General features: G+C 37.5%; 1 protein-coding gene across 7 annotated transcripts in view; it reads right to left on the bottom strand.

Moving 5' to 3' along the window:
* Window positions 1-8,671: 8,671 nt before the first annotated feature.
* Window positions 8,672-25,735, bottom strand: part of EVI5 (ecotropic viral integration site 5) — a 226,508-nt gene continuing 209,444 nt past the window's right edge. For all 7 annotated transcript variants that reach the window (XM_043875546.1, XM_043875545.1, XM_043875543.1 and 4 more), the window contains one exon: window positions 8,672-12,727. In XM_043875546.1, the coding sequence (XP_043731481.1) occupies window positions 12,416-12,727 (312 nt within the window). In that variant the 3' untranslated portion in view covers window positions 8,672-12,415. The remainder of the gene's footprint in view (window positions 12,728-25,735) is intronic.

Genomic DNA, 25,735 nt, shown 5'->3' with positions numbered 1-25,735 from the left:
TATACGGAAACTAGAGTATTCGTTCTAAGGATGGTTAGCAGCATAATAGTGATAATATATGTTAAAACTACACATATAAAGTAACCTCTCAGATTAGAGAGGAAAATTTCCCTCGAATGTATTCAATATTACAAGTTTCTATTTACAAAGAATATATGTCTCCAGTTTAAATTAGCTTATCTGTTCCCAAAAGTATGCTTTATAAGGAAAATGATTAAATATCCTTATGTATTATTAATGAGAATGTTAATTTGTGGAGGGTAAATTGCTAACATGTACCAGAAAAATGTATTTAAAATATACATACTCTCTGATCTAGGAATTCCACTTTTAGTAATATTTCATAAGGAAGCAAAATTTTGTTACAACTTATTTTAACCAGGTACATGGCACTAATAGGGAACACATGCCCAATAAAAGAACACTGGTCAAATAAAGAATGTTCATATGATGTACAGCCATTAAAATATGTATAAAAAAGTAAGTTTAAAAATCAGGACACATGACAATATGTATATATATTCCCAAGTTTAAAAAATAACTAAATAAAAACACAAAAAAGGAAAACAGGAGAGAAAAAGACAGGGAAATTAGAGTCCCCTAGATGGTGGGGTCCCCTAGATGGTGCGGTCCCCTAGATGGTGGGGTCCCCTAGATGGTAGAGTCCCCTAGATGGTGGGGTCCCCTAGATGGTGGGGTCCCACCATCCCACTAACAGAATAGAAAGTAAATTATCACAGAAATAAGAACAATATTTCCAAATCTAAAGGATATCAGTCTCCCTATTGAAACTCAGGGAGGGCTCAACACAATGAATAAAAAAGTCCCTATATCAGGAGATACCAGGGTGAAATTTCAGAACCCTGAGATATGGGAGTACATCAGACAGTCTATCACATTGCCCAAACTGCCAGTCAAATAGAATAAAAACAATAAAAAATTTTCAGACTGACAACATCTCACAACATTCAACTCCCTTGCACCTTCTTTGAGAGGTGACTGAAGGAAGCAGTGTAATTTACCTAGAATTTTGGACTGACAATGAAGATGAGAAAAATTCCATCACTTACTAGCAATATAACCTTGGGTAAATTACTTTAAGCTCTTTATGCCTTCATTTCCTCTGTGAAAGTGAAAGTGTTGGATCGCTCAGTCATGTCTGACTCTTTGTAACCCCATGGACTGTAGCCTGCCAGGCTCCTCTGTCCATGGGATTCTCCAGGCAAGAATACTGGAGTGGGTTGCTATTCCTTTCTGCAGGGGATCTTCCTGACCCAGGGATTGAACCTGGCTCTCCTGCATTGTAGGCAGATTTGTTACTGTCTGAGCCACTCTCAATTCCTCTGTAATGGGAAGATAATTATATTGTTGTGAGGATTAAATTACTTAATATATAAAAATGTATTTAGCTAAATGCAGTATTTTATCCTGGATTAGATCTTGGAATTAAAAAAAGTATAGAAGTGGAAAAAATGATGGGATCCAAATAAAGTTTATATTTTGTTAAAACTATCATATCATTTAAAGTTTCTTATTTTGACAAATGTACTATAGTTATATTAGACATTAGGGGAAGCTGGGTGAAAGGTATATGGGAACTGTACTATCTGTGCAACTGTACTGCAAATCTAAAATTATTTCAAAATAAAAGATTAATTAAAAAAAAAGTATTGACTCCTACTTCATACCAAAATACATCATCAACCTAAATGTAAGAGCTAAAATTATAAAATTCCTTTACATAAAACTGTAACATAGTTACCTTGAATTAGGCAATGGTTTCTTAGATATAATACCAAAAACACAAGCAACAAAAGGAAAAATAGACAAAATTGACTTCATCAAAATTAAACACTTTTATGCTTTAAAGGATATCATTAAGAAAGTGAAAAAATAGCTAATGGGATAGAAAAAGTTTGCAAATCATATATCTGATAAGGGACTGGTATGCAGAATATACAAAATGTTGTTACTAATTCAACAATAAAAAAACAAACAACCCAGTTAAAAAATGGACAAGAGATTTAAATAGACACTTTCAAAGAAAATACACAAAAGGTCAATGAGCACCTGAAAACATGCTCAACATTACTAGTCATTAGGGAAATGCAAATCAAAACCTCAATTAGACACCACTTCACACTCACTAGGTTGCCTAAAATAAAAAGGACAGACAATAATAAGAGTTGAGAATGTGGAGAAATTGGGACCATGGTAAAATATTGTAGACACTTAAAACGGAATGGAAGTTCCCCAAAATGTTAAACAGAATTACCACATGAGAAAGAAATTCCACTCTTAAGTATATACCCAAGAGAACTAGAAACCTATGTTCACAAACCAATGTGGACACAAATGTTCACAGCAGCATCAATCACAATAGCAAAGAGCTAGTAACAACCCACATTATCAACTGATGACTGGATAAACAAAATACAGTATACTCACATGCTGGAATGTTATTCGGACAAAAAGAGTTGCCTACTAACAGTAGGGGCTGGGGAGGAGAGAATAGCGAGAGGCCACTAATAGGCATGAGGTTTCTTTTTTTGAGTGATGAAAATAATCTGAAATTGGTGTGAACCATTATTACTAGTGGTGGTGACTGAAAAACTGTGTATATACTAAAAATTATGTAATCATATACTTTAAAAGGCTAAATTTTATGATGTGTGAATTATATCACAATAAAACTGTTATTTTAAAGATGTATTTAGAATAGTTGCTGGCATAAAGTAAGTACTATGTTTCCGAACATTTACTGCTTCTCCTTGGAGAAGTTTTAGTTGTGTGACTTACCTTAGTCAATGAAATGTGACTGAAAATGATGTATATCACTTTCTGGAAGCTTTGGGAGCCACCATATCACTTTCCCCTCTGCTGTAGCAGTCAGCAACATTCAAAATAGAAGTGGCTTCACCAGCCTGGTTCCTAGAGTAAAAACAATGCAGAGGGCTTCCCTGGTGGTCCAGTGGTTAAGAATCCGCATGCCAATACAGGGGACACAGATTCGATCCATGGTCTGGGAAGATTCCACATGCCTCAGGGCAACTAAGCCCATGAGCCACAACTCCTCAAGCCCATGCTCTAGAGCCTGTGCTCCGCAACAAGAGAAGCCACAGCACCACAACTAGAGAGTAGCCCCCACTCACTGCAGCTAGAGAAAGCATAAATAAAAACCAAACAAAAACCAATGTAGAGCAGAGCTGCAGCCAACTTGCGATGGACATGTCGCATGAATGAGATCTGACATTGTAAGCCATGAGATTCTAGGCCATGTATTAATAACAACAACAAAAACTAGTATAATTACCAACACTGGCAGAAATTAGGAAATAGTGTTGGCCCATCACCTCAAACGTATTTATGTGGAAATACCATTTAGACAGTGAAAATAGAGAACTGGACTACAGATGAGAAGTTAGGGCAGGAGAAAGTGTGTCTGACTTTTTTGCGATTAGCCTGCCAGGTTTCTCTGTTCATGGAATTCTCCAGGCAAGAATTCTGGAGTGGGTAGCCATTCCCTTATCCAGGGGATCTTCCTGACCCACGGATCGAACCCAGGTCTCCCACATTGTAAACAGATTCTTTACCATCTGAGCCACCAGGGAAGGTCAGGGCAGATGAAGGAACCTGCAAATCCATGACTACTAACTGAGTGGCCTGTTCTGGTTCTGGGGATTCGGAGACACCACACACGATCTTGCTGTTAGCTAATGTTGATTGACTACTGACTCAGGGCCAAGTCCTTCTGGGCTCTGGGGCTTAGGTAGTCTCCAGTCTCATCAAAGAGCAGTTTGGTGATGAATAAGAAGCTTCTCCAATTTTGACCCACAAATAAACAATTCTATTTTAGAGAAATTAGTGAAGCAAATAAAAGGTTGTGGGATCCGTTTAAAATAGCTGCAGTGTTAAGGGCTGTGAGCCAGGCCAAACAATACACCTTCCCACACACCCGACTTGGGCCTGTGATTACTCAAATCCCAGCACTGGCCCGGGGCGCTGCCTGACTGGGACAACCCTCCTCAGAGCACAGCTGGAAGGCAGTTTGCTGGAACAGGGCAGAGCTGGACCTGGCCTTCGCCTTTGAATTGACTGGGCTTTAATTGGGGGGGAAATGCCTGACACTTTTCTTTATGAATTTATGCTGACCATCACGACTCTTCGCCATTGGGGTTTCCACCTCCTCTATTGGGAGCTGGCTTCTGCAGTTCTGGCAGTTGCTCAGTGGGGTGATGAGGCAGGGGGAGGTAAGTGGCTCAGAGATGGCTTTAAACTGACAGACTAAGCCTGACCAGAAGTTTATCTGTTGTGAGAAGGCTGCGGAGACAAATGTTTATTCATGCACCAAAAGTTTTAAAACTCTCTTTGTAAATGGAGTGTAGTTGGCCCAGTCCTGAGCGCCAGGCCCAAGGATAGAGGAAGCTGGACTTCTAGACGTACAAAACAGAGAGACAGTGCAAGGCTCTGGGGAACAGCTGTTGGCTCTTCTACCCACGGAGAAGCATCGGCCTGGCTGGGGTTAGGCAGGTCCACACACAACTGTGCCTTGAAGATAGAAGTACAGTGAACACCAAGGAGGGTCGCCTAGACCAGACCTGGGTGGGCATGACAGAGGAGACACCAGAGACCAGGACAGCCTTCGCCTGGAGAGAAAGAAGAGTCCTTGGCAGGAGAGGAGACAGGGAGCTGAGACTTGCTGGGCGGCTCTGGTCCGTCTGCTGAGGAGGGCTGTGGGCAGGGGCTGCCTGGCCCACCCGCTGCGGCAGAGGCAGGAGCAGTTAGGCGCTCCCAGGTGCACCTCAACTGCCACGGCCTCTCTCAGCCTTGGAGTCTCTCATGTGTTCAGTATGCATTTCCTTTAAAAAAAAATCAGAGAAACATCTTGAAAGTCAACCAGGCTCCTTCCACCTGGCCCTGCTCTTCCTTTTTCTGAGGACAGCCTGAGAAGAAGATCCCTTGCAGCAGTCGCTAGTTTGTAAGAGTCAACTCAGGATATAAAAAAATACTCTGGGCCTGAAATCCCCCACTCTGGCTTACGATTCTTCATTTCTAGACATCCTTGGTAAAGTCTAGAGTGCAGAAGAGATGAAGCCAAAGTCCCCGATCAGGAGACCTTAGTGCTTGGGGGGGAGTAAGTCATTGGACGGGAGCCGATGGGACTCGCAGTAGTTGCAGTGATCACAGGCCCGGCCCTGGTGCTGGGTGGGGATTTCAGATGGCAGAGAGTGAGGAAGGGGTATGAAGCAGGCCCTTTCCCGCAAGTCGGACGTAATCTCCGGACTCCAACAGCACTGTATCTGTACTTTTCTATCTCTCCTACCATGTGTGAGGACCAGAGGTGGTCTGGTTCTGCCTCCTCAACAGTGCTGGTGGATGTCTTTTGCTGAAGCAGTTATTGAGTAATTAGAGGACTCTGAAGTCAGCTGGGTGGTGCACTGGCACTGGGAGATTCTGGGTTTTCCACTGACACTCGTATTTTGCAGATGTTATCCCATTTCAACAGTGAACAAACAGAGGTACAGTGATTTATTCAACTGTTCATTCACTCACTCAATAACCATGTATTGTGAGCTAAGATGTCGTCCTGAATACTGGGGATAGGGACAAAAATCATAAAGCTTGCATTCTAGTGTGGGCAGATGAATAAAAACAAATGAATATAAAATACATAGATAATTATCAATGCAATGGAGAAAAATAAAGCTGGGAAGGGGCTTTTAGAAAGGAAGGGTCAGAAGAGGCCTCCTACGCAGCTGATACGTGAACAGAGTTCAAATGGAGATAGGGAGTGAGGACTGTGGGATGTGGCCAACGGCCATTGCAGGAAGGGAAAGGACCCGGGAGTCTGGTGACCCGGGAGCAGCAAGGAAGCCGCCAAGTTCTGTGACTTGTCCAGGTTTCATCAACACAAAGCTTGAGTCACAGTCTAGTGTCAGAACTCTACACCTAAAAAACTATTTACTTCATGGGCATTGCAAATCTTACGACTCTTAGGTTTTAGGTTTCTTCCCTCCTATATATCCTCACTTGAACATATTTAACTTATAAGCCAACTGTAAGTCCTCAGCATGCCTATTTTTAAAAAACTATTTCAACCATTAAAAAAATTATTTATTTTTGGATGTGCTGGATCTTCTCCTTGCTTTGTGTGGGCTCTCTCTAGTTCCGGAGAACTGGGGCTACTCTTCATTGCGGTGTGCAAGCTTCTCATTGCAGTGGCTTCTCCTGTTGAGGAGCACAGGCTCTCCACATACAGGCTTCAGTACTTCTGGCACACAGGCTTATTACTTGCGGCTCACGGGCTTTGAAGTATAGCAGCGGTGGCACACAGGCTTCGTTGTTCTGTGGCATGTGGAATCTTCCCAGACCAGGGATCAAACTGGTGTCCCCTGCACTGGCAGGGGGATTCTTATCCACTGCGCCACCAGGGAAGTCCCTACATCACCCATTTTTAAGTGTACAATTTAGTAGCATTAAATACATGCAGTGTTGTGCAACTATCACTACTATTCATTTCCAGCACTTTCTCATCATCCCAAACAGAAGATCTGTATCCATTAAACAATGACTCCCCTTTCCCCCATCCCATGGTTGATGTCTACACATTAGACATGTTGGCCAAGTACAGAAATACTTGTATATATGTCTATAAATCTGCTACTCTAGGTACTTTGGATTAGTGGAAATACACTATGTGTCTGGTTTATTTCACTTAGCATTTTTCAAGGTTCATCCATATTGTACCATGTATCAGAATTCCATTCCTAGGATTTTCCCTGGTGGTCCAGTGGTTGGGTGCTTTCACTGCTGGGGCCCAGGTTCAATTCCTAGGTGGGGAACTAAGATCCAGCAAGTCACAAGATATGGCATTAAAAAAAAAATTCATTCCTTATTATAGTTGAATAATATTCCATTACATGTGTGTATACATTTTATTTACCCACTCATCTGTTGTCATTTGTCACTTCTACCTTCTTGCTATTGTGAAAATGATGTTATAAACACCATTGTACAAGTATGTTTGAGGCCTTATTTTGGGTATTTATCTAGAAGTGGAATTGCTGGATCATATGGTAAGTCTGTGTTTAGCTTTTCTGAGGAACTGACAAAACCTTCCCACAACGGTTGCACCATTTTACATTTCCAGCAGCAATGGACAAGCGTTCCAATTTTCCCATACCCTAACCAACACTTGTTAGTGTGTGTCTTCATAGCCATTGTAAGTGTGAAGAGACATCTCACTGTGGTTCAGGTTTTACTTTTCTCATTGGCTACTAGAAACAGTCAAATTTGTTATCCATCTTCAATAGGTGCAAATATTTTTAGTTTTGGTCCTAGTGGCTTTTTGTTTTCTGACTCACTTCTAAATATATACCAGAGATTTTCAACCAGGGGTGATTTTCATTCTCAGTCCTCCCAGCTTTTGGCAACTGGAGACATTTTAGGTCATCATGACTGAAGGAGGGGGAGCTATGACACTTAGTGCATAGAGCTTAGGGGTGCTGACAAATACCTGAGGAGGTACTGGACAGCCACTTGCAACAACTTGGCCCCAACTGTCAACAGTGCCAAGGTAAGAAATCCTGGATTATAATTATCCTGTCATAGTTCAGGTACCCTTGTGAAGTGCCTTAAATCCTTTTGGGAATAAAGCAGCATACACAATGAACTACTGCTTCTGAATTAAATGATACAAAATCACTGCAGATGGTGACTGTAGCCATGAAATTAAAAGACGCTTACTCCTTAGAAGGAAAGTTATGACCAACCTAGATAGCGTATTAAAAAGCAGAGACATTACTTTGCCAACAAAGGTCCGTCTGGTCAAGGCTCTGGTTTTTCCAGTGGTCATGAATGGATGTGAGAGTTAGACTGTGAAGAAAGCTGAGCGCTGAAAAATTGATGCTTTTGAACTGTGGTGTTGGAGAAGACTCTTGAGAGTCCCTTGGACTGCAAGGAGATCCAATCAGTCCATCCTAAAGGAGATCGGCCCTGGGTGTTCATTGGAAGGACTGATGCTGAAGCTGAAACTCTAATACTTTGGCCACCTCATGCGAGGAATTGACTCATTGGAAAAGACCCTGATGCTGGGAGAGATTGGGGGCAGGAAGAGAAGGGGACGACAGAGGATGAGATGGCTGGATGGCATCACCGACTCGATGGACATGAGTTTGAGTAAACTCCAGCAGTTGTTGATGGACAGGGAGGCCTGGCGTGCTGCGATTCATGGGGTCACAAAGAGTCGGACACGACTGAGCGACTGAACTGAACTGAACATTGTAATGATGCAGAAGGCATAAATTTCTTTTTATAATTACCTCTGTATATATACTCAAATTATATATTTAAATATATTTATTGAATCAGTTACTAATCAAATAACCTAAAACACAATGTGAGATAAAAATACTGCCATTACAATCTTCAAAAAATAACAATGTTTCTGAAGGAAATAACAAATCCGGGTATTTTAGGCTTTCATTATTGAAAAATATATACCAGGCTCTCTGTTTAGCACTAGTTACACATGGGTGGACCAGGTGGATATGGTCCCTATACCCAGAGAACACAGGCCTCACTCATGAATACCTGATGTTAGGCTATAAATTTTTAGACAGACCTTTGATGTCTACTCCCTTTTACGTTGAATAGTTTAAGGAAACAGAAATTCTTATAAAATGGAAAACTTTAATTGTTTAAAGCAAAGGCACAAGTAAACATTTCAGGTTATCATATAATGTTACAATAAGAAATTCCAACAGTAAAATGAAATACATTATAGTAATCTTGCATCTCTATAGTATATTTAATGTATTATTCTATCTTCTCTTCTTTGGAATGAAAAGAAGGTATAGGCAGATCAATGGATGTAATGTAAAAACTTGGATTATAAATAGCATTCACTCCATTTTTAATCAGAAAATTTAATTTCAGTAGAATGAATTAAATTAACTAAAAAACTTATTGTTTCATTAATGACAGAGCAGCAATAACTTTCAGGCTAAAGTTCATTGTTGTAACAAAGTAAATCACTGATTTAATGAAACGTTAGCTGTTGATGCCTAGTACTTACACAAAAATCAAGCTGGCCGTGAAAGGGCTTTATTAAAACACAATTCATATACTCATTTTACTTTAAATCTGAACATTATAGTGCATTATGTAAAGAAAAAGAAGCATGAGGAACCATGTCATTTCTAATGACGTCAGAAATAAAATACTTAAAAATGTCTAGACCTTGTTTTCAATCAAAGGCACTATCTGGAGAGTAACAAGCTGCATTCAGAGCTAAGAAAAAGTTTTTTTTTTCCTTCCCCATATATCCAGCCAGTTGGTTGGGACTTGATGTCTCAGTTAGTCATCAAAGACTGAATGCTTAACCCTATCAACAAAAAGGGTAGAAATCATGTAGTTATATCTTCAACATATTTTTCCAGGAACAAAAATTTTTTCCACTTATTTTTTAATAGCCTATTGAAATCTTTTCTTGGTCTGTAAGGTCTCTGCTTAATCACCTCAATGTAATTTTCACTTTATTCAAGTGACTTGTAACCTCTTCTCAGCATTTCAACCCAGGATAACAATGACACCAGAAATAATCTATTCCAAGGGAGCAAGTTATCCTATTACATCCTAAAGGCCAGGAAGATTTTAAACCCTTCTAAGAAGTATCTGAATCAAAGATCTTGAAAGAAAAGATTGTTGTTTTTAGTTTTTCATTATTCAAATTACAAGAGTCCCAACAGATTAAGGTTTACTTAACAACTAATTCCTAACCAGAAACAGTACTTAGGAAATTCTCTAAAGATATCTTTCAAAGTTTAGAATTGAAACATGATTCTAAAAGGATGTTCATACTTTTAAAGTCAAATTATAACACTGACTCAATGAAGCACACCCTAAAGGTCAATGATGCATGCTTTACAGAATGGTGCCAAGATTCTGGAATTCTTTCCTTTTTCCCTCCATTTCCAAAGGCATAGATATCCTTCCGAATTTTCTATGTCTTCAAACACTTCATAATCTAAAATAGCTGGCACCCTCTCCATTTTGAATAGTTTTAAGTATAGGATCCACCAAGAAATTTTAGGTCCAAACCATTAGCTCAATAGAAAAGCAAATCTTCTACTTGAGACAAACTGAAGAGGTAAACCTACAGTATCTAAATTAAAATCCGCAAACTTTCTCTAAAGTGACAGACAGATATTTTAAGCTACTCTGCTCTGCTACTGTAGCTCAAAAGCAGTAACAGGCAATATGCAAATGCAGCAGCGTGGGTATGCTCTAATAAAACTTTATTGACACTGAAATTTGAAGGTCATATGATTTTCATGTGATTTTTTTTCCCCTCAACTCTTTAAAAATATAAAAATCATTCTTAGCTTGTGGGTCATGTAAAAATAGGCTGTTGGCTGGAACTAGCTTATGGGCTGGACCATTCGGATTTCTTGATGTGGGGGACAAAGCTATCATGTGGCCATAAATCATTTCACTTCACTTGGGCATCAACAACCTCAAGAATGACAGCAATGAACCCAAAAAGAGAATCCCAAAGGCACCAGTCAGACAATTCTAGTAGTACCTACATTCAAAAGCTTTATGCAGCTTATGAATGTTGATACTCACATATCTATACATATAGATATATATATCTCTGTAATATATCCAGGAAACAGTTTAAATCAAATTTATTTAAATCACATTAATTGCCAGAAAAGCAGGGAATTGATAAAATCATTTAGCTGAGCCTTTTCAAATGCTTTGGAGCATCTTTCAAACACTCTGATGAGCAATCTGGATTAAAACTTAAGCTGATATTTACTAACTTGTGGCCACAGGTAAATTACTTAACCACTAGAATTTAGCCTGGAGCTATGGACACAGGAGGCATCTTTTCAATCTTGTCTCTCAAGAGCTTGCTTACAAAGGGCTTGCTGAGAAAGCCTTGCTTACAATGTACCATAAGGCTTACCTCCTTGTTTTAGAAAACTATTTTTGTCTCTTCTACTCTATTTTATCATGTATTTTTTTTCCTGCATGCAACACATTGTACAAAATTTACCTCTGTATTTACTGAATTCTGCCTTCCTCTTAAAGTCTTGAGGATTATTTTCTTTTCATAAGCTGCTGAGGAAAATTAAGAGTAGAAAGCATCCAGCCAACACATTTCTGGAGTCTTTCCATAGTGGAAATGTAGTTTGGGTGTTTCCTCTAATTTATCAATGACAGGCATCAGTTTTCTAGGGTAAAAAAAAAATCTAGATGATAAAGAACTGGTAGGAACGGATTCATATGGCTTGCTTCATCTATAGATCAGTAACTAGAGAATCTGAAGATAATATTCACAGATTATTTGCAGATATAATTGTTGTGCATCGTGGACCTCAGTCCATTGCTTAAATTACATTAAGTAGAATATTAGCACTAAGTGATGCCTGCTATAACCTCTCTAATCAAGAAAAATTTAGTAGTTACATACACATGAAGTAAAAGATTTCACCAGTAGTGTCTTTGAATAAGCATCAGTTATGAATCTGCTAGTGTTGAATGCTAATAAGCAAAATACTAAAGCTATTGCAATATTAGTGTTTGGTTTTATTTTCAATTTTCTTTAACCTATTATTTACAGAGGTCCAGTTATAATGCTGAAGGCAGTCATTTTTCAACAAGTACATTCTCCATATAAAATGTTCAGTGTTGGGTGGTACAGATTTATAAATATGTACAAAAACCCAATATATTTGTAGCTAACTAGTACTCTGATAGGCAACATATGGAAGCATCATATGCACATAAAAATTTGAAATTAAAACAAAACTTAAAATTCTTAAGACAACCATTAACTTGTGTTTATAAAATTATGCGAAAAAAGGCTTTGTATTTGGGAATTTTCAATGGCCCACTAATAGAGCAGTAATTTTAGTTGAAAAAAAAAAAAAAAGAAGTTTCCAAACACAAAATACCAAGATAACTCAGATGTGCCTTGGTTAAATGTGTGTAGACAGCTGCTCTGAAAACAAATTGATAAATATAAATATACAATTTGTTCACTGAGCATAAAATATTGCACGAGAACAGCTTTGTCTGAAGAAAATTCAATTTTCCATAGTTCTGAACTTCAAAATGGTTCCCCACATATAGATATAATTGCATTTTCTAAACAAGAAATGTTAATATTTAGTAATACTGTTAGAACCTCGTTTTTCCCATTAACCATATTCCATTCTACTTTATGGCAATGGTAAGTCAGTGGTGAAGATTTGGCAAAGATAAAAAGGCAGATAAGACTGTAAAATATATATTTATATATATACACACACACATATACATATGAAACAGATATGTTCCAAAAATCCTTAGTCATGATAACTGATCCCTTAAAAAAAATCCACAGTCTAGGTCACAGTGATGGTCAGACAGTGGTTGAGTACGACGCTCTTCTCAGGGGCTGCTCCTTTTGAGCCACTTGACTGCCCTCTCTGGTCCCCAGCGCACTGTCTTCTGCTTCGCTTTCACTACCATCTGCCATTGTGGGGTCCAAAGACATTGGACCAGATTTTCTGTGCAAAGGGAAACCAATGCCACTTTCCTGTAAGGAATTATCTAAAAACTCTTCATCAGAGGAATGGAATGATTCATCATCTCCTATTAAATGGTTGACGATGTGGATTCCATCAAAAGGGGGTTGGCTGGAGAAGCCTCTCTGGCCTTTTAGGCACCTGAGCTGTCAAAACAAAATCCAAGTTAATATACTCAACTTGGGGAAATACACACACTCCAAGAAAGCAAACATTTCATATTTAAACAAGAAGATATCTTGGTCTTTTTTCAATTTATGGATATAAATAGTAACTATCACATTTTTTAGTGACTCTTAAATGTCATGCAATGGGCACATAATTTATTTTTAGTGAAATCATTACAACAATCCTATGTGGTTGATTTTACTGTCTTCATTTTAGAGATTAGGAAATAAGAGACTCAGGTGGTATAGCTTCCTGAGGACACACAACTAACAGTCAAGTTTAGATTCAAAATGAACCTCTGCTATATTAGGAATAACATAAACCTCATGTACCCATCATTAATTTCAACATCTAACACATCATGGACAATCTTGTTACAATGTACTTCTCATGTTCCTGATTATTTTGAGGTAAATCTCATCCTATCAGTTCATCTGTAAATATTTCAGTGCACGTCTGTAGAAGAAATGAACTTAATAAAGACAATACTCTGAACTATCACACACCCTGTCTTAGAGCATGTCTCCATAATTTTGTGAATGATGATGATGATAATGGTTTACAAATCAAAAACATTTGCTGAGTCTCCATCCTGTTAAAACAGCCTAAAGACCACCATACCATTATCACTCAGTGAGAACAGAGATGCTTTCTTCCCACCACGATATGTTCTTCTGTGTAGAGGGAACGTATAATATTTTTGTCTTCTCTCCCCTATTCTTCCCAGGGAGAAAGAGTGACTTCTCTCACTAAGGGGTAGGGGAGAGGGAAGGCAAGTGCTGCTCAGCTCTTCTCCCTCTCCTTCCATCGCTGGGAACCATCCCGTTCCATCTCCATCCCTGGAGTCTCACAGGGCCATACTCTTGTGTGGGAAGGGCTATGGAGATCAAATGCTACCTATTACTGGGTGGGCAAGTCAGACAAACTCTAAAGTTCAATACTGAAAAACCCACTGTTGTCATACATCAAAAACCACATTCTCCCAAACCAGTTTTATCAGTATTGAGAGTGATTTTCTTTTCATCTGCCCCTTCTTTGCCTGTTTCTTCAAATTCCCAACCCCTCCTCAAAAGATACTATCATGTCCACTACCATATAATTAAGACATCAAATTCTTTTCAAGAATTTGTTTCAAAAATATAAAATTCAATCTTGATATTATCACTTGAACAAATAACTACCCAAATCTACTTTGACTATCAAGAATTTGCTAAAAATACAATTCATATCTCTTGCCCTTATCAGTATTATCAACCTGCAATATTTGTTCTTTAGGGACAAATTCCTGGTCACTAACTATCTTTCAAATCTTGAGATAAAGGCAATGTGAAATAGTCAGGAAATATTACATACACTTTCAAAACTAACGGTTCTGAGAGTCAAGACATTACAGCTTTGCCATAACACCTCCTAGCTTTCCTGATAGACATCCCGGAAGAAGTGAAGAAACCCTAGTAAATCTCTGTTGGTATGTGATAATGGGAAACAAGAAGGATGCTGGGGCTCAACACAGCAATGTCTGCCTCAGGGAAAGCTCAGACATTAAGAAATTCCTGTGCCCTAGGCTAAGAGAACATCACTGTGAGTTACTATGTAACTGAAGTAAAACCCTCCTCTTTGGCATAGCACAAAGGAGATAAACTTCGAGTTGAATCTCCAGGGAAAGGGCATAGAGCACCACAAAGACCTCCCCGTGGTTGTGATACCCACTGCATTACTACAACTGCCATGCTCTGATGCAACATCCTATCACCGAATTGCAACATGATTTATAGCTCCAAATATAAAGTTAAGTCAGTTAATCTCTTCCTTTCTCTTGTCCCCAGACCCTTTTGAAGAAATAATATAGAGCGCGTGTCCTCCTTCTTCCTGGCTATAAAGGAGGATTGTGGCAGAGGAACTAAAACTTCCCAATTGTTGGGAAAGCTGTAGCTTTTCTTTGTTCTAACAAAATTTTCTGCAATTAAAACACCGCAGCCTCATATCAAATGTAATCATTGACCTCAATATTATATGAAATAAAACTATAGATAGAAGGGTCATTTCTTCAACATCAGAGATACAATTTAAAAAATGCTTTCTTATTTGATAATTGCCAACCTAGATAGCATATTAAAAAGCAGAGACATTACTTTGCCAACAAAGGTCCATCTGGTCAAGGCTATGGTTTTTCCAGTGGTCATGAATGGATGTGAGAGTTGGACTGTGAGGAAAGCTGAGCGCCGAAAAATTGATGCTTTTTGAACTATGGTGTTGGAGAAGACTCTTGAGAGTCCCTTGGACTGCAAGGAGATCCAACCAGTCCATCCTAAAGGAGATCAGTCCTGGGTGTTCATTGGAAGGACTGATGCTGAAGCTGAAACTCCAATACTTTGGCCACCTCATGCAAAGAGTTGACTCACTGGACAAGACCCTGAAGCTGGGAGGGATTGGGGGCAGGAGGAGAAGGGGACGACAGAGGATGAGATGGCTGGATGGCATCACCGACTCGATGGACGTGAGTTTGAGTAGACTCCGGGAGTTGTTGATGGACAGGGAGGCCTGGCGTGCTGCAGTTCATGGGGTCACAAAGAGTCAGACATGACTGAGTGACTGAACTGAATATAGAATAGCAAAGGCATAGAGAAAGTTTTTGGTGGAGAGATGAAAAATCTGAAGGTAAGGGACTATTTGATAAAACTGAAGCTATCTAGTTATCCCCTGGACCTAGGAGTGTGCATATTGGCTCTGAGAGGGTAGAGGCCTATGCAGGCCCTGAAAGTAAACATCTGGGCAAGGAATTCCAGGGTACTGAGAGGTACCTCAGGTATCTGAGGTATTTGAGACCAAAGTGTGGTCTCAAATGGGTTAGACTTCAAGGTGGCTCAGATGGTAAAGAATCTGCCTGAAATGCAGGAGACCTGGGTTTGATCCCTGGGTCAGGAAGATTTCCTGAAGAAGGGGATGGCAACCTACTCCAGTATTCTTGCCTGGAGAATTCCATGGACAAGGGAGCCTGGCGGGCTACAGTCCATGGGGTCCCAAAGAGCTGGACATAACTGAGCGACTAACACTTCCACTTTCAGGGATGTCCTCTGGGACTCCACATCCTCTGAAAAGGAGTCTGCCCGGGAGAAGCCCAGAGCTGGGCCTTCTAAAGTACTGCTTTTGCTGTCTGTGTCTAAGAACTGTACTGCTCACCCTTTTTATTAGACTTCTAGGAACTAATTATATTTAAAAAACAACAGAAAGCAGACAACTAACCTTCTCAACCCAACCCTGCTACAAAAACTTACAGGGATAATATTGGTCGCAAATTTAGATTAGCATATCTTAAAATATGGCCCACTGATCATCAGCATCAGAATAACCGAGGATGCCTACGAAAAATGTAGAATCACTCCCCAGATTTAATGAACCTAAATCCACAGTGTGAAAATCCAGAACTTATATATTTTAAAAGCACTTCAGGAGATATTGACATGCTCAGTTAGAGGATCACTGTGGCAGATCCTCTGTTCAAACCAAATGAGGCTGACTCAGAAAGGAGCTGAGTTACCCAAAATGGAACTATTATTTATTCAGGACAAAAGCGCTGCTGAACTATGAACATCTACCTGCCTGTGTGTGTATCTGGTATATACAAATGGACACCGTCTTTCAGTAGTACAACCAAGCCGTTTTGGGCCGATTCTACCATCTGGTGGTTGAAACAAGGAGTAGTCTATTGAAGTATCTTTTCCTGAAACTTTTTCCTGGTATAAGAGTAGAGTCTAGAAATGTAGATGCTCAAAAAGCTGAATAATTTTGATGTACATTCAAGGGTAAGGACCACCCTTTACACAACATCACTTTTTTCTTTTGTTTGGTTTTGTTTGACATTTTTTGGGGGGTCATTCACAGGATACAGAACCTATTGATAAAAGCTACTGACTCTTGTCTTGAAAAGTACACATATATTCTTGAATGTACCTTTTTGAGGCCCACCGTCTTCTAATTTTATAAAAACTATAGGAATATCTTCACAATACTAAAAGCAAAGACAAAAACTTTAAATTGTGAAATGCCAACAATGCACTCATATCATGGAAAAGAGAAAGTATTATTTTTCCAGGTGAAATTAGACATAGGTTCTAAAGGCAATGAATGTGCCTCAAAGTACTTCTGAGATTTCACAAGGAAAGAAAGGCACCAGGACTCTCTGGAATTGTATGTAAAGTGATTCTTTCTGAGAAATCTTTGAATTCCTCAAAGAAGGATCTCAGCAGGATCATGATAAAATGGTGGTTTTAGTTAATGCATCCTACCCAGGCATTCAGACCTTCCTGTCAGGTTTTAAAGTTCTCTAGTCTTAAGTCTGAATAGAGAGTCAAATATTATCAGACATTTAAGGAAAGCATTTAAGAGAAACCATAAAAAAGGCAGACTATTTGGGGAGAAAAAAACTAAAAAAAAAAAAAGCATTACTCATTGCTTCTGAAGACACTGCATCCATGTAAAAAGAAAAAGTGATATTCTAAAAAGGGGTTTTAAGACTTAAATTTCTCTGACCTGAAAGATATGAGCTTTGATATTGAGAAAGCCTGTCAAGTGTCCAAGACAATGGTTTAAAAGTAAACCTATATCACAGTATATCACAATGAAATCTCAGGACACTGGGAACAAAGAAAAGAAAAAGTATCCAGCCCAAACCAACAAATTTTACATTAAAGATTAAGAATCAGAATGGTATTAGACAATAGATTAGTGCCGTCAAAATTCTGAGAAAAAAATTTCTGTTATTTTAAAAAATTGTAATTATCTTAACAAAATTTTTATACCCATACAAACTATCAATTAAATGTGAGGCTAAAGTATGAGCTAAAAGCTTCAAGGACTTAACATCTGGGGTCAATCATGAGAACCAAAATCAGATAAATCTTTTTTATAGTTTATCTCCCATCTTTTTTCCCCCAGAAAGGTAAGTGATATGTCCGCCAAAATGAAGTACCCCAAGAAAGACATGCTTTTATTTTTGATCCAGGAAAAAGGAAGTCTACTGCAGAAGTGAGGCAAAAGGAATCCCTAGGATAACAAAGAAAGTTCCCATGATGACAGCTATGCAGGAGGCCTCCACCTATACATGATGACATCCTTTGAAGTAGACCAGCAGGCCAGAGGAAAGATTTCTTCAAGAAGGTGAAATCAGGGACTTTCTGGGTGGTCTAGTGGCTAAGACTCCACACTCCCAATGCAGGGGGCCTGGGTTTGATCCCTGGTCAGGGAACTAAGGCCACAGCTAAGAGTCTGCATGCTGCAACTAAAGATCCCGCACCCACAACAAAGATCCCATGTGCCACAACTAAGACACAGTGCGGCCAAATAAATAAATAAATTAATAAGTAAATAAATAAAAGGAATAAGCTGTCAAACCATGCAAAGACAAAGATGAATTTTTAAAACAAAGGTAAAATTAACAGTACACCTAAACTGAAAGAAGAGACTAACAGATAACAGGAGCTTTGCACTGTATTAGAGGAGAGTTTGCACTGTCTGAGATCCCCTGGACAGCAAGGAGATCAAACTAACGAATCCTAAAGGAAATCAACCCTGAATATTCATTGGAAGGAATGATGCTAAAGCTGAAGCTCCAATACTTTGGCCATCTGATGCGAAGAGCCAACTCATTGTAAAAGACCTTGATGCTGGAAAAGATTGAAGGCAAAAGGAGAAGAGGGCAGGAGAGAATGAGATAGTTAGATAGCATCACTGACTCAATGTACATGAACTTGAGCAAACTCTGGGAGATAGTGGAGGACAGGGAAGCTTGGCATGCTGCAGTTCATGGGGTAGCAAAGAGTCAGACATGACTTAGCGACTGAACAACAAGAGGAGAGTTAAACATAAGAGAACGCACCAATAAAATGAAAAAAACTAAGACAATCATTTGAATAAATGTATGCAGGTAAAATAATCACAAGACACTGTTCTGTACAACTGAAAGGCAGTAAAAAGGAATGAAGTAATGATACATGAATGAACCTCAAAAACATTAACCTGAGTCAAAGCCAATACAAAAGACAACATATTACATGATTCCACTTATACAAAGAGTCCAGAATAGACAAGTCCACAGAGACAAAGTAGATTAGTGACTGCCTATGACTAGGGAAGAGGGGAGGAGAAAGACAATGGTTGAAAGTGGACATGAGGTTTCTTTTTGGGGTGACAGAAATATTCTAAAATTAGATTGTGGTTATTGTCACACAACTCTGTAAATACACTAAAAGCTATTGAATTTTACACTTAAAATGGAAGAACTTTATGATTTGTAAGTTATGCCTCAATAAATCTGCTTAAAATATTAATAACTAGAGCCAGAAAAGCAAACAAATCCTCCCCAAAGCATTATTTTCCAAACTTCCCTGATAAAACTACCTTGGAAACTTGTTAAAAATAAGATTTTCCAGGCCTTTGGTTTCCACTCTGGAGGAGAGGCCTCCAAGGAAACTCAGGAGCTTTAACACACACACACACAACATACCTTTTGAAAGAGTGGATCCTTTCCAAATCTTTAAGTAGGATCCAGGTTTCTTCCCAAATGACTGAATCTGTACCAATAATTCTTTCTGGTTAAACAGTATTTCATGGTGTCACACATTTGAAAGGCTCCATTAAAGAGATGAAGCATGTATAAAAGTATGCAGGCCAAAGAGAGGTCTTAAGAACTGCTAAGCAGTTTAATATTAGGCTGTTAGGGGTGCTGGGGTTGGAGGAGTAACATGGAAATATCTTAAGTGCCTACTGCTAAGTCAAAGCAGTCAATCTGAAGAAGCTAAATACTGTATAATTCCAACTATACAACATTTTGGAAAAGGCAAAATTGTAGAGACAGTAAGTAGACCAGTGGTTATCAGAGGTTAAAAGGGAGAGAGAGAAGAATGAATAGGTAGGGCACAGGGGACTGTTAGGCAGTGAATTATTTTGTATGACACAGTAATGGCAGTTACAAGTCATCATAACTTGTACATTTATAAAAACCCACAGAATGTACAACACAAAGAGCGGATCCTAATGTAAAAACAGACTTTAGTTAATCTGTCAATATTAGCTTATGTATGACACTAACATGAGACGTTCCTGGGGGTAATTGTGGGAAGGTGCTGAGGGGGTTTCTCTCCGTACTTTCTGCTCAATTTTTCTGCAAACCTGTTTCCCAAAATAAAGTCTATCAATTTTTTAAAAAATGAGATGTTCTGTGATATCTGTCTACGACCATATTTGTCTATAACGTCAGAATTGCTTGAGCAAATTTTGAGAGTATGTCTGTTTTAAGACAATGTTTAGGCTCATGTTCTTTAAAAAATAAAACACAGTAAAAGTACACAGATTTTAAGTGTACAGACAAATAAATCTTTACTCATGTACACGTCCATGTAACTACCATCTGGATCAAGATATAGAATGCTTCCAGCACCCTGAGAGGCCCCCTTGTGTCCTCTTTTATCTGGGTGATTACCCTACATTTCCTTCAAGGTAGCCACTACTCTGACATCTAACCCCACAGAATATTTTGCCTGTTCTCAGACTTAAACAAAGAAACATATGGCATGTACTCATTTGTGTCTGGCTCCTGTTACTCAACATTATGTTTGTGAGATTCATCCATGTTCGCATGTATAGCAGTTGTTCACTCTTTTTCAGTGCCATGTAGTATTCCACTATGTGAATTTAACTATGTCGTAATTTAAATATCCATTCTACTGTTAATGGCTTTGGAGCTGTCTCCAGCCTACTGCATACAAAGCTGCTAGGAACATTCTTAAATATGTTTTTTAGTGAGTATAAGCACTCACTTCTCTTGAATACACCCAGGAGTATAACTGCTGGGTCACTGTATTATTAAGTTGGATCACTGTATTATTAAGCTCTAATAAGCTGCCAAATCATTTCCCAAAGTATTATAACATAAGCTCTTTAAATTTTGAAAGAAAACTTTGGCCTTGCCTTCTGCCAGATTGATTGTCAAAGCAAATTAATGTTCCCTTAACTGGTCACCCTGATTAAATTCATTCTAGGCTCTTATTAGAAAATACAACATTGAATTTTCAGCTGTTCAATCACATTAGCAGAGACATGTAATTCTTGTAATCACATGGTAATGTGGTAATTCTTGTAAACTGATGGCATAAGTGTAAATCAGTAAAAGTATTTTTGAACATGGTTTGGTAGTATTTACTAAAGTTGAACACCTATACACCTTACACCTAAAATAACCATAGACTACAGTTTGCTTGGGACAAACTATTTTCATTCTCAAAAGTGCCCTGGTTTGAACCATAAATAGTAAGTCACTCAGCATTTCCATTCCTAAGTATATGAACAATAAAATTAAGTATAATATACTAAAAAAACATTTACAATGGGGTTTCATAGCAATTTTATTCATAATAACCCCAAGTAGAAATAATAGTAGAATGAGTAAATAAGTTATGGTATATTCATATAATTGATATAATACAGTAATGAAAATGAACTTTTACTGCTACATGGAACAATATGGATAAATCTCACAGTATGAGCAAAATATGTGAAGCCTGAAATAATTCATTCGTATGATTCCATTAGTATAAGGTTAAAAACTAGGCAGTAAGTGGGAGAGTGACAAAGAAACCTTTGAAATGCTGGCAAGGTTCTAGTTCTTGACCTTGGTGGAAAGTTAAATAAGCATATTTATTTTTGCAATAATGTATCAAGCTGGACCACTTAGGATTCATGAATTTTTCTGTATATAACTGATACTTTAAGAATAAAATGTCTATTATTAAATAAAAGTCCAAGAAATAATATCTATGGAAGATTGCTGGAAAGACATGCAATTGCCATTCATTCTTCTTTTTTTTTTTCTTTCTTCTGCTAGTATTTCTAAACTCTACCTTTGGCTCTAACTAGACAATCACTAGTTATACATCTGGACTCCACTATTTTAGTCCATTATAACAGTGCACTTACTTAGCCTAACACTTTTCTGTTCAGTGTATTTTCTTTTTTTTTTTTTTTTCCAGTGTATTTTCTAGTACCATATGTGAACCCATAAAAGAAATAAAAGTTAAGAAGCAGGAAAAGGAATAACTGGTTTCGTTTTGTCTTACTAGACAACATGAATCTTTAATACATTATGTTCCATGCTTTACGCTGGCCACTTATGCAGCCCACTTTGATACTGTAGGCATTTCTGCATGCTAATAATAACTCTGATTCTATTAGATTAGAATTATTTTAACTATTAGACTGACCCATATGATACCACCATATTTGTAAGTGAAAGTTAAGTGTTAGCAATTTCCTTTGGTTTAACTGGGCTTCTCTGATAGCTCAGTTGGTGAAGAAACTGCCTGCAACGCAGGAGACCCCAGTTCATTCCTGGGTCAGGAAGATCCTCTGGAGAAGGGATAGGCTACCCACTCCAGTATTCCTGGGCTTCCCTTGTAGCTCAGCTGGTAAAGAATCTGCTGCAATGCAGGCAGGAGACATGGGTTTGATCCCTGGGTTGGAAAGATCCCCTGGAGAGGGGAAAGGCTACCCACCCCAGTATTCAGTCGCAAAGAGTCGCAAAGAGTCAGACATAGCTGTGTCGATTTACATATTTATAAATAATTATATTTAATTAACCTAATTTTTGGTTATTTTTGCATTATATACATTCATGCAAACTGCCTCAAAATCTTTAGGGAACAAAGAGGAGTATAAATCTAAAAACAAACATTTCCCATCATGCATATTAAGTTTCTCAGTTTCAAATATTTGTTTAGTTGTATCCCAAGACTAGGTGATCAATAAAACCTCTCAAATATGCTTCCAAATTTATCTGTAACTTGACCAATTTGATAATAAAGTATTTACATTCACCAGAACAAAATTCCCAAATAATCCAATAATAATAAAGACAAAAAAATAAAAATTGCTTCATTAAAAAAAAATTTTCTTTTGTTTTCTAGTATTATTTTGATATTAAGTTTAAAATATTAGCATTTTATAAACCATTTTTATAACTTTCATAGCATTTTAAATAAATCAACAAGCATAAATACTTTAATACTATAGTGATTCACACATATATATATGCATATTTGAGCTTTTATTATTATTGGCCATGCTGCACGACATCAGGGATCTTAGCTTCCTGACCAGGGATTGAACATGTGTCCCTTGCAGAGGAAGGATAGAGTCTTTACCACTGGACAGCCAGGGAAGTCCCTGAATTTTTTATAGATTTTTTTTTTCAAATTATATGATTTAACACTGGAATCAAATATTTAAAATCAGTACCATCTGGGAAAATATGGAATGATTGGTTGCTGTACATACACTTTACCTCTTCTGTCAGTCCCTAATGATGAGGATTATTTCTTAATCATTTGTGTATCCTAGAACTGAGCTTTCTGGCTTGACCAGGGTAGGCACATAAGAATGCTGATAAACTACACTAAAAAGACAGCAGGATTCTTGAAAAAATTCTCAGGCATTGATTATCCATCCGGTCCTTTTAAATGCTGAAAGAGAAAACTAGTAAGCATACAGATGGGAGTACTAATATACAAGACCCAAATAATGTACTATTTCTTACCTGATGTGGACTGCTTCATCATGTTATGCATTAAGAGACAGAGTAAAAAAAGTAAAAACATATAGAATTTATTTAAAGAATACTTAAGACATTATGATATACACATTACAACTTAAAAAAAGTTAACAAAATCTTAAACTCTCACTATCAACAAAGAGATTGGACTTAAGGATTTCTCTGCACATATTAAGCGATGCTTACCAAAGAAGGCATTTAGTAATTTGAAAAGGAAAGTGATAAGACACAACTTATAAAGAATAAAACAAAACTCAGTATAGTTAATAAGAAAACAGGAAACTGTCATGTTCAGTCTGATGAACATAGGTTTTGACAGGAAACAGCAGCGTTTCTAACTGCAAGACAGTAAAAATTCAGACTGAAAAAAGAGTATTAAAAACTATTACAATTATTTCACATAAAAATTACATTAAATTTTTAAAGCAGGGAGAATCTGCAGGGGTGAATATTCTGAAGCCTCAAAGGACTTCATGATTATGAAGGATATAGAAGTATTTTTTGTAATTTTTTCCTTGGTCTACTTCATTCACTAAATGACTAAAGGTTATTAAGACAGAAATTTCTTTCGTAAAACAGAAAAATGTGATAGTTTTAGAGATATACAGCTTTTAATATAACTTCTTAATAAGTAACACGGAAATCTGTTCTAAGAAAACTTGCTCATTTGGGCTGCTGGCCATGTAGACAGAGGACACAACATGTTCTCTATGTGTCTGCTTTCTTTCTGCACATTACAGAACAGTGGTGCCTTGAAAAACATTAGGGTTAACTTTACAGTTGATTTTAAAGCAACACAACAGGTTAATCTTCTGCCATTTTCAACATGTAGAGGTAACAGAATTAATAATGAACACTTATACTGATATAATGCTTTACAGTTAAAAGTGCTTCTGTGTATATTATTTCAAGTTAAAATTTTTCCCCCATGTGTCTGCTTGGAGGTTGAATTGTACAGGCAACTACTACTTTCTGAGATTCAAAAGAGTAAGAAGGACTGCACTGAGTATTTTGAAAGACAATCAATCCACAACAAAGTGGAAAAAAGTCATCCACACACCAAAAAAACCCCTAACCAAATGAACTTTGATCACTACTAGACAGGGTTTAAACCATTGAAGTGAGTCATGTGATACCAAGTGAACTGCAAAACAGTTGCAGTAAGTTTCCAAGACTGAGTCATATCAGATTATAAAAGCTCCTATTTGTACATTTAGGTCTCTACAATCAATCTTTGTAAAACACAGGGCTATAGCTTTTAAAGCTAAATGTAACACTTCTATAAGTGATCTATAATATATAAAAATAACTATACATTATCTTATATGAGCAGATATAAAGTCAAATTAACAGATTTGTATTTCTAAGTTATAAACGCTTTACTCTTTTTTTTCCCCCAAAGTTTAACCAGTGATTTTGTTGGATTCCTTACAAAATAATTTTCAAAATTTTAAATACATGTAAATGAGAAATGAGACAGTATATTTATTCTCAATTATCAGCTTTAAAAACTGAATTACACATATGACAAAGATTAAAACTAGTGACAAGCACACAAACCAAAAGATTTCCAGTGAATCAGAACCGGAAACCAATAAAAGTGATCAATTGGAGGTCATGACCTTCTGATCATTGCATTACATAGACAAGAGCCAAAATTCAGACTTACAGTAATTAAAATTCAGATTAAGTTGAAAAATTCAAGAATTTTATTGAAATAATATAAAATAGACAATGCTGACAATGTTTTTGGCATTAATCTATTTAAATCTCCTTAAAGCCAGATGAAACACTTAAAATTAAAAATATATATAGAGTCTATGTTAAATGTATAAAATGCAACAGTTAAAACTCATATGGTTAGAAGCAAAGAAAAAATATGTATATACATTAATAAATGAAAAAGAAGGAAAGTAAAGTTTGGAACTGAAGAAAGCTATACTGTGCACTTGTTACGAGAGAAGGACAGAGGGGGAAGAAATAAAAGCCATTTACAAAGAACTGTTAGTTTTTCTCTAGTGCATACTTAGATTTATTCAGTACACTGAGGCAAACAAAATGAAACTGCCATTGCTCTCTTCCTGGCAGCTGACACATCTTGATAAAATTGAAACCATTAACATTATTTAGAAGGTATTCTAATGTCAATGGTGATGAGGTTAGGAATATATGAGGTTCTATGTAAATTTATGACCAATTACAGGAAATAAATCACTTCACACTTGTTTCACTCTGAACTTTTAAAGCTACATCAAAGTACCATGTACATTTCATATGATTTAACCTTTAGCTGGAGCACTGAAAAAAAAATTCAAATCTTCAGCAAAACATCCTCATAAAAACAAGGTTTTTTTTTTCTATCTGGATTGAATTCCTAGGAGGAATT

Source organism: Cervus elaphus, chromosome 20, assembly GCF_910594005.1.
Source record: "Cervus elaphus chromosome 20, mCerEla1.1, whole genome shotgun sequence".
NCBI lineage: Eukaryota > Metazoa > Chordata > Mammalia > Artiodactyla > Cervidae > Cervus > Cervus elaphus.
The sequence above is the reverse complement of the archived record's forward strand: the minus strand, read 5'-3'. Positions and strand labels throughout refer to the sequence as shown.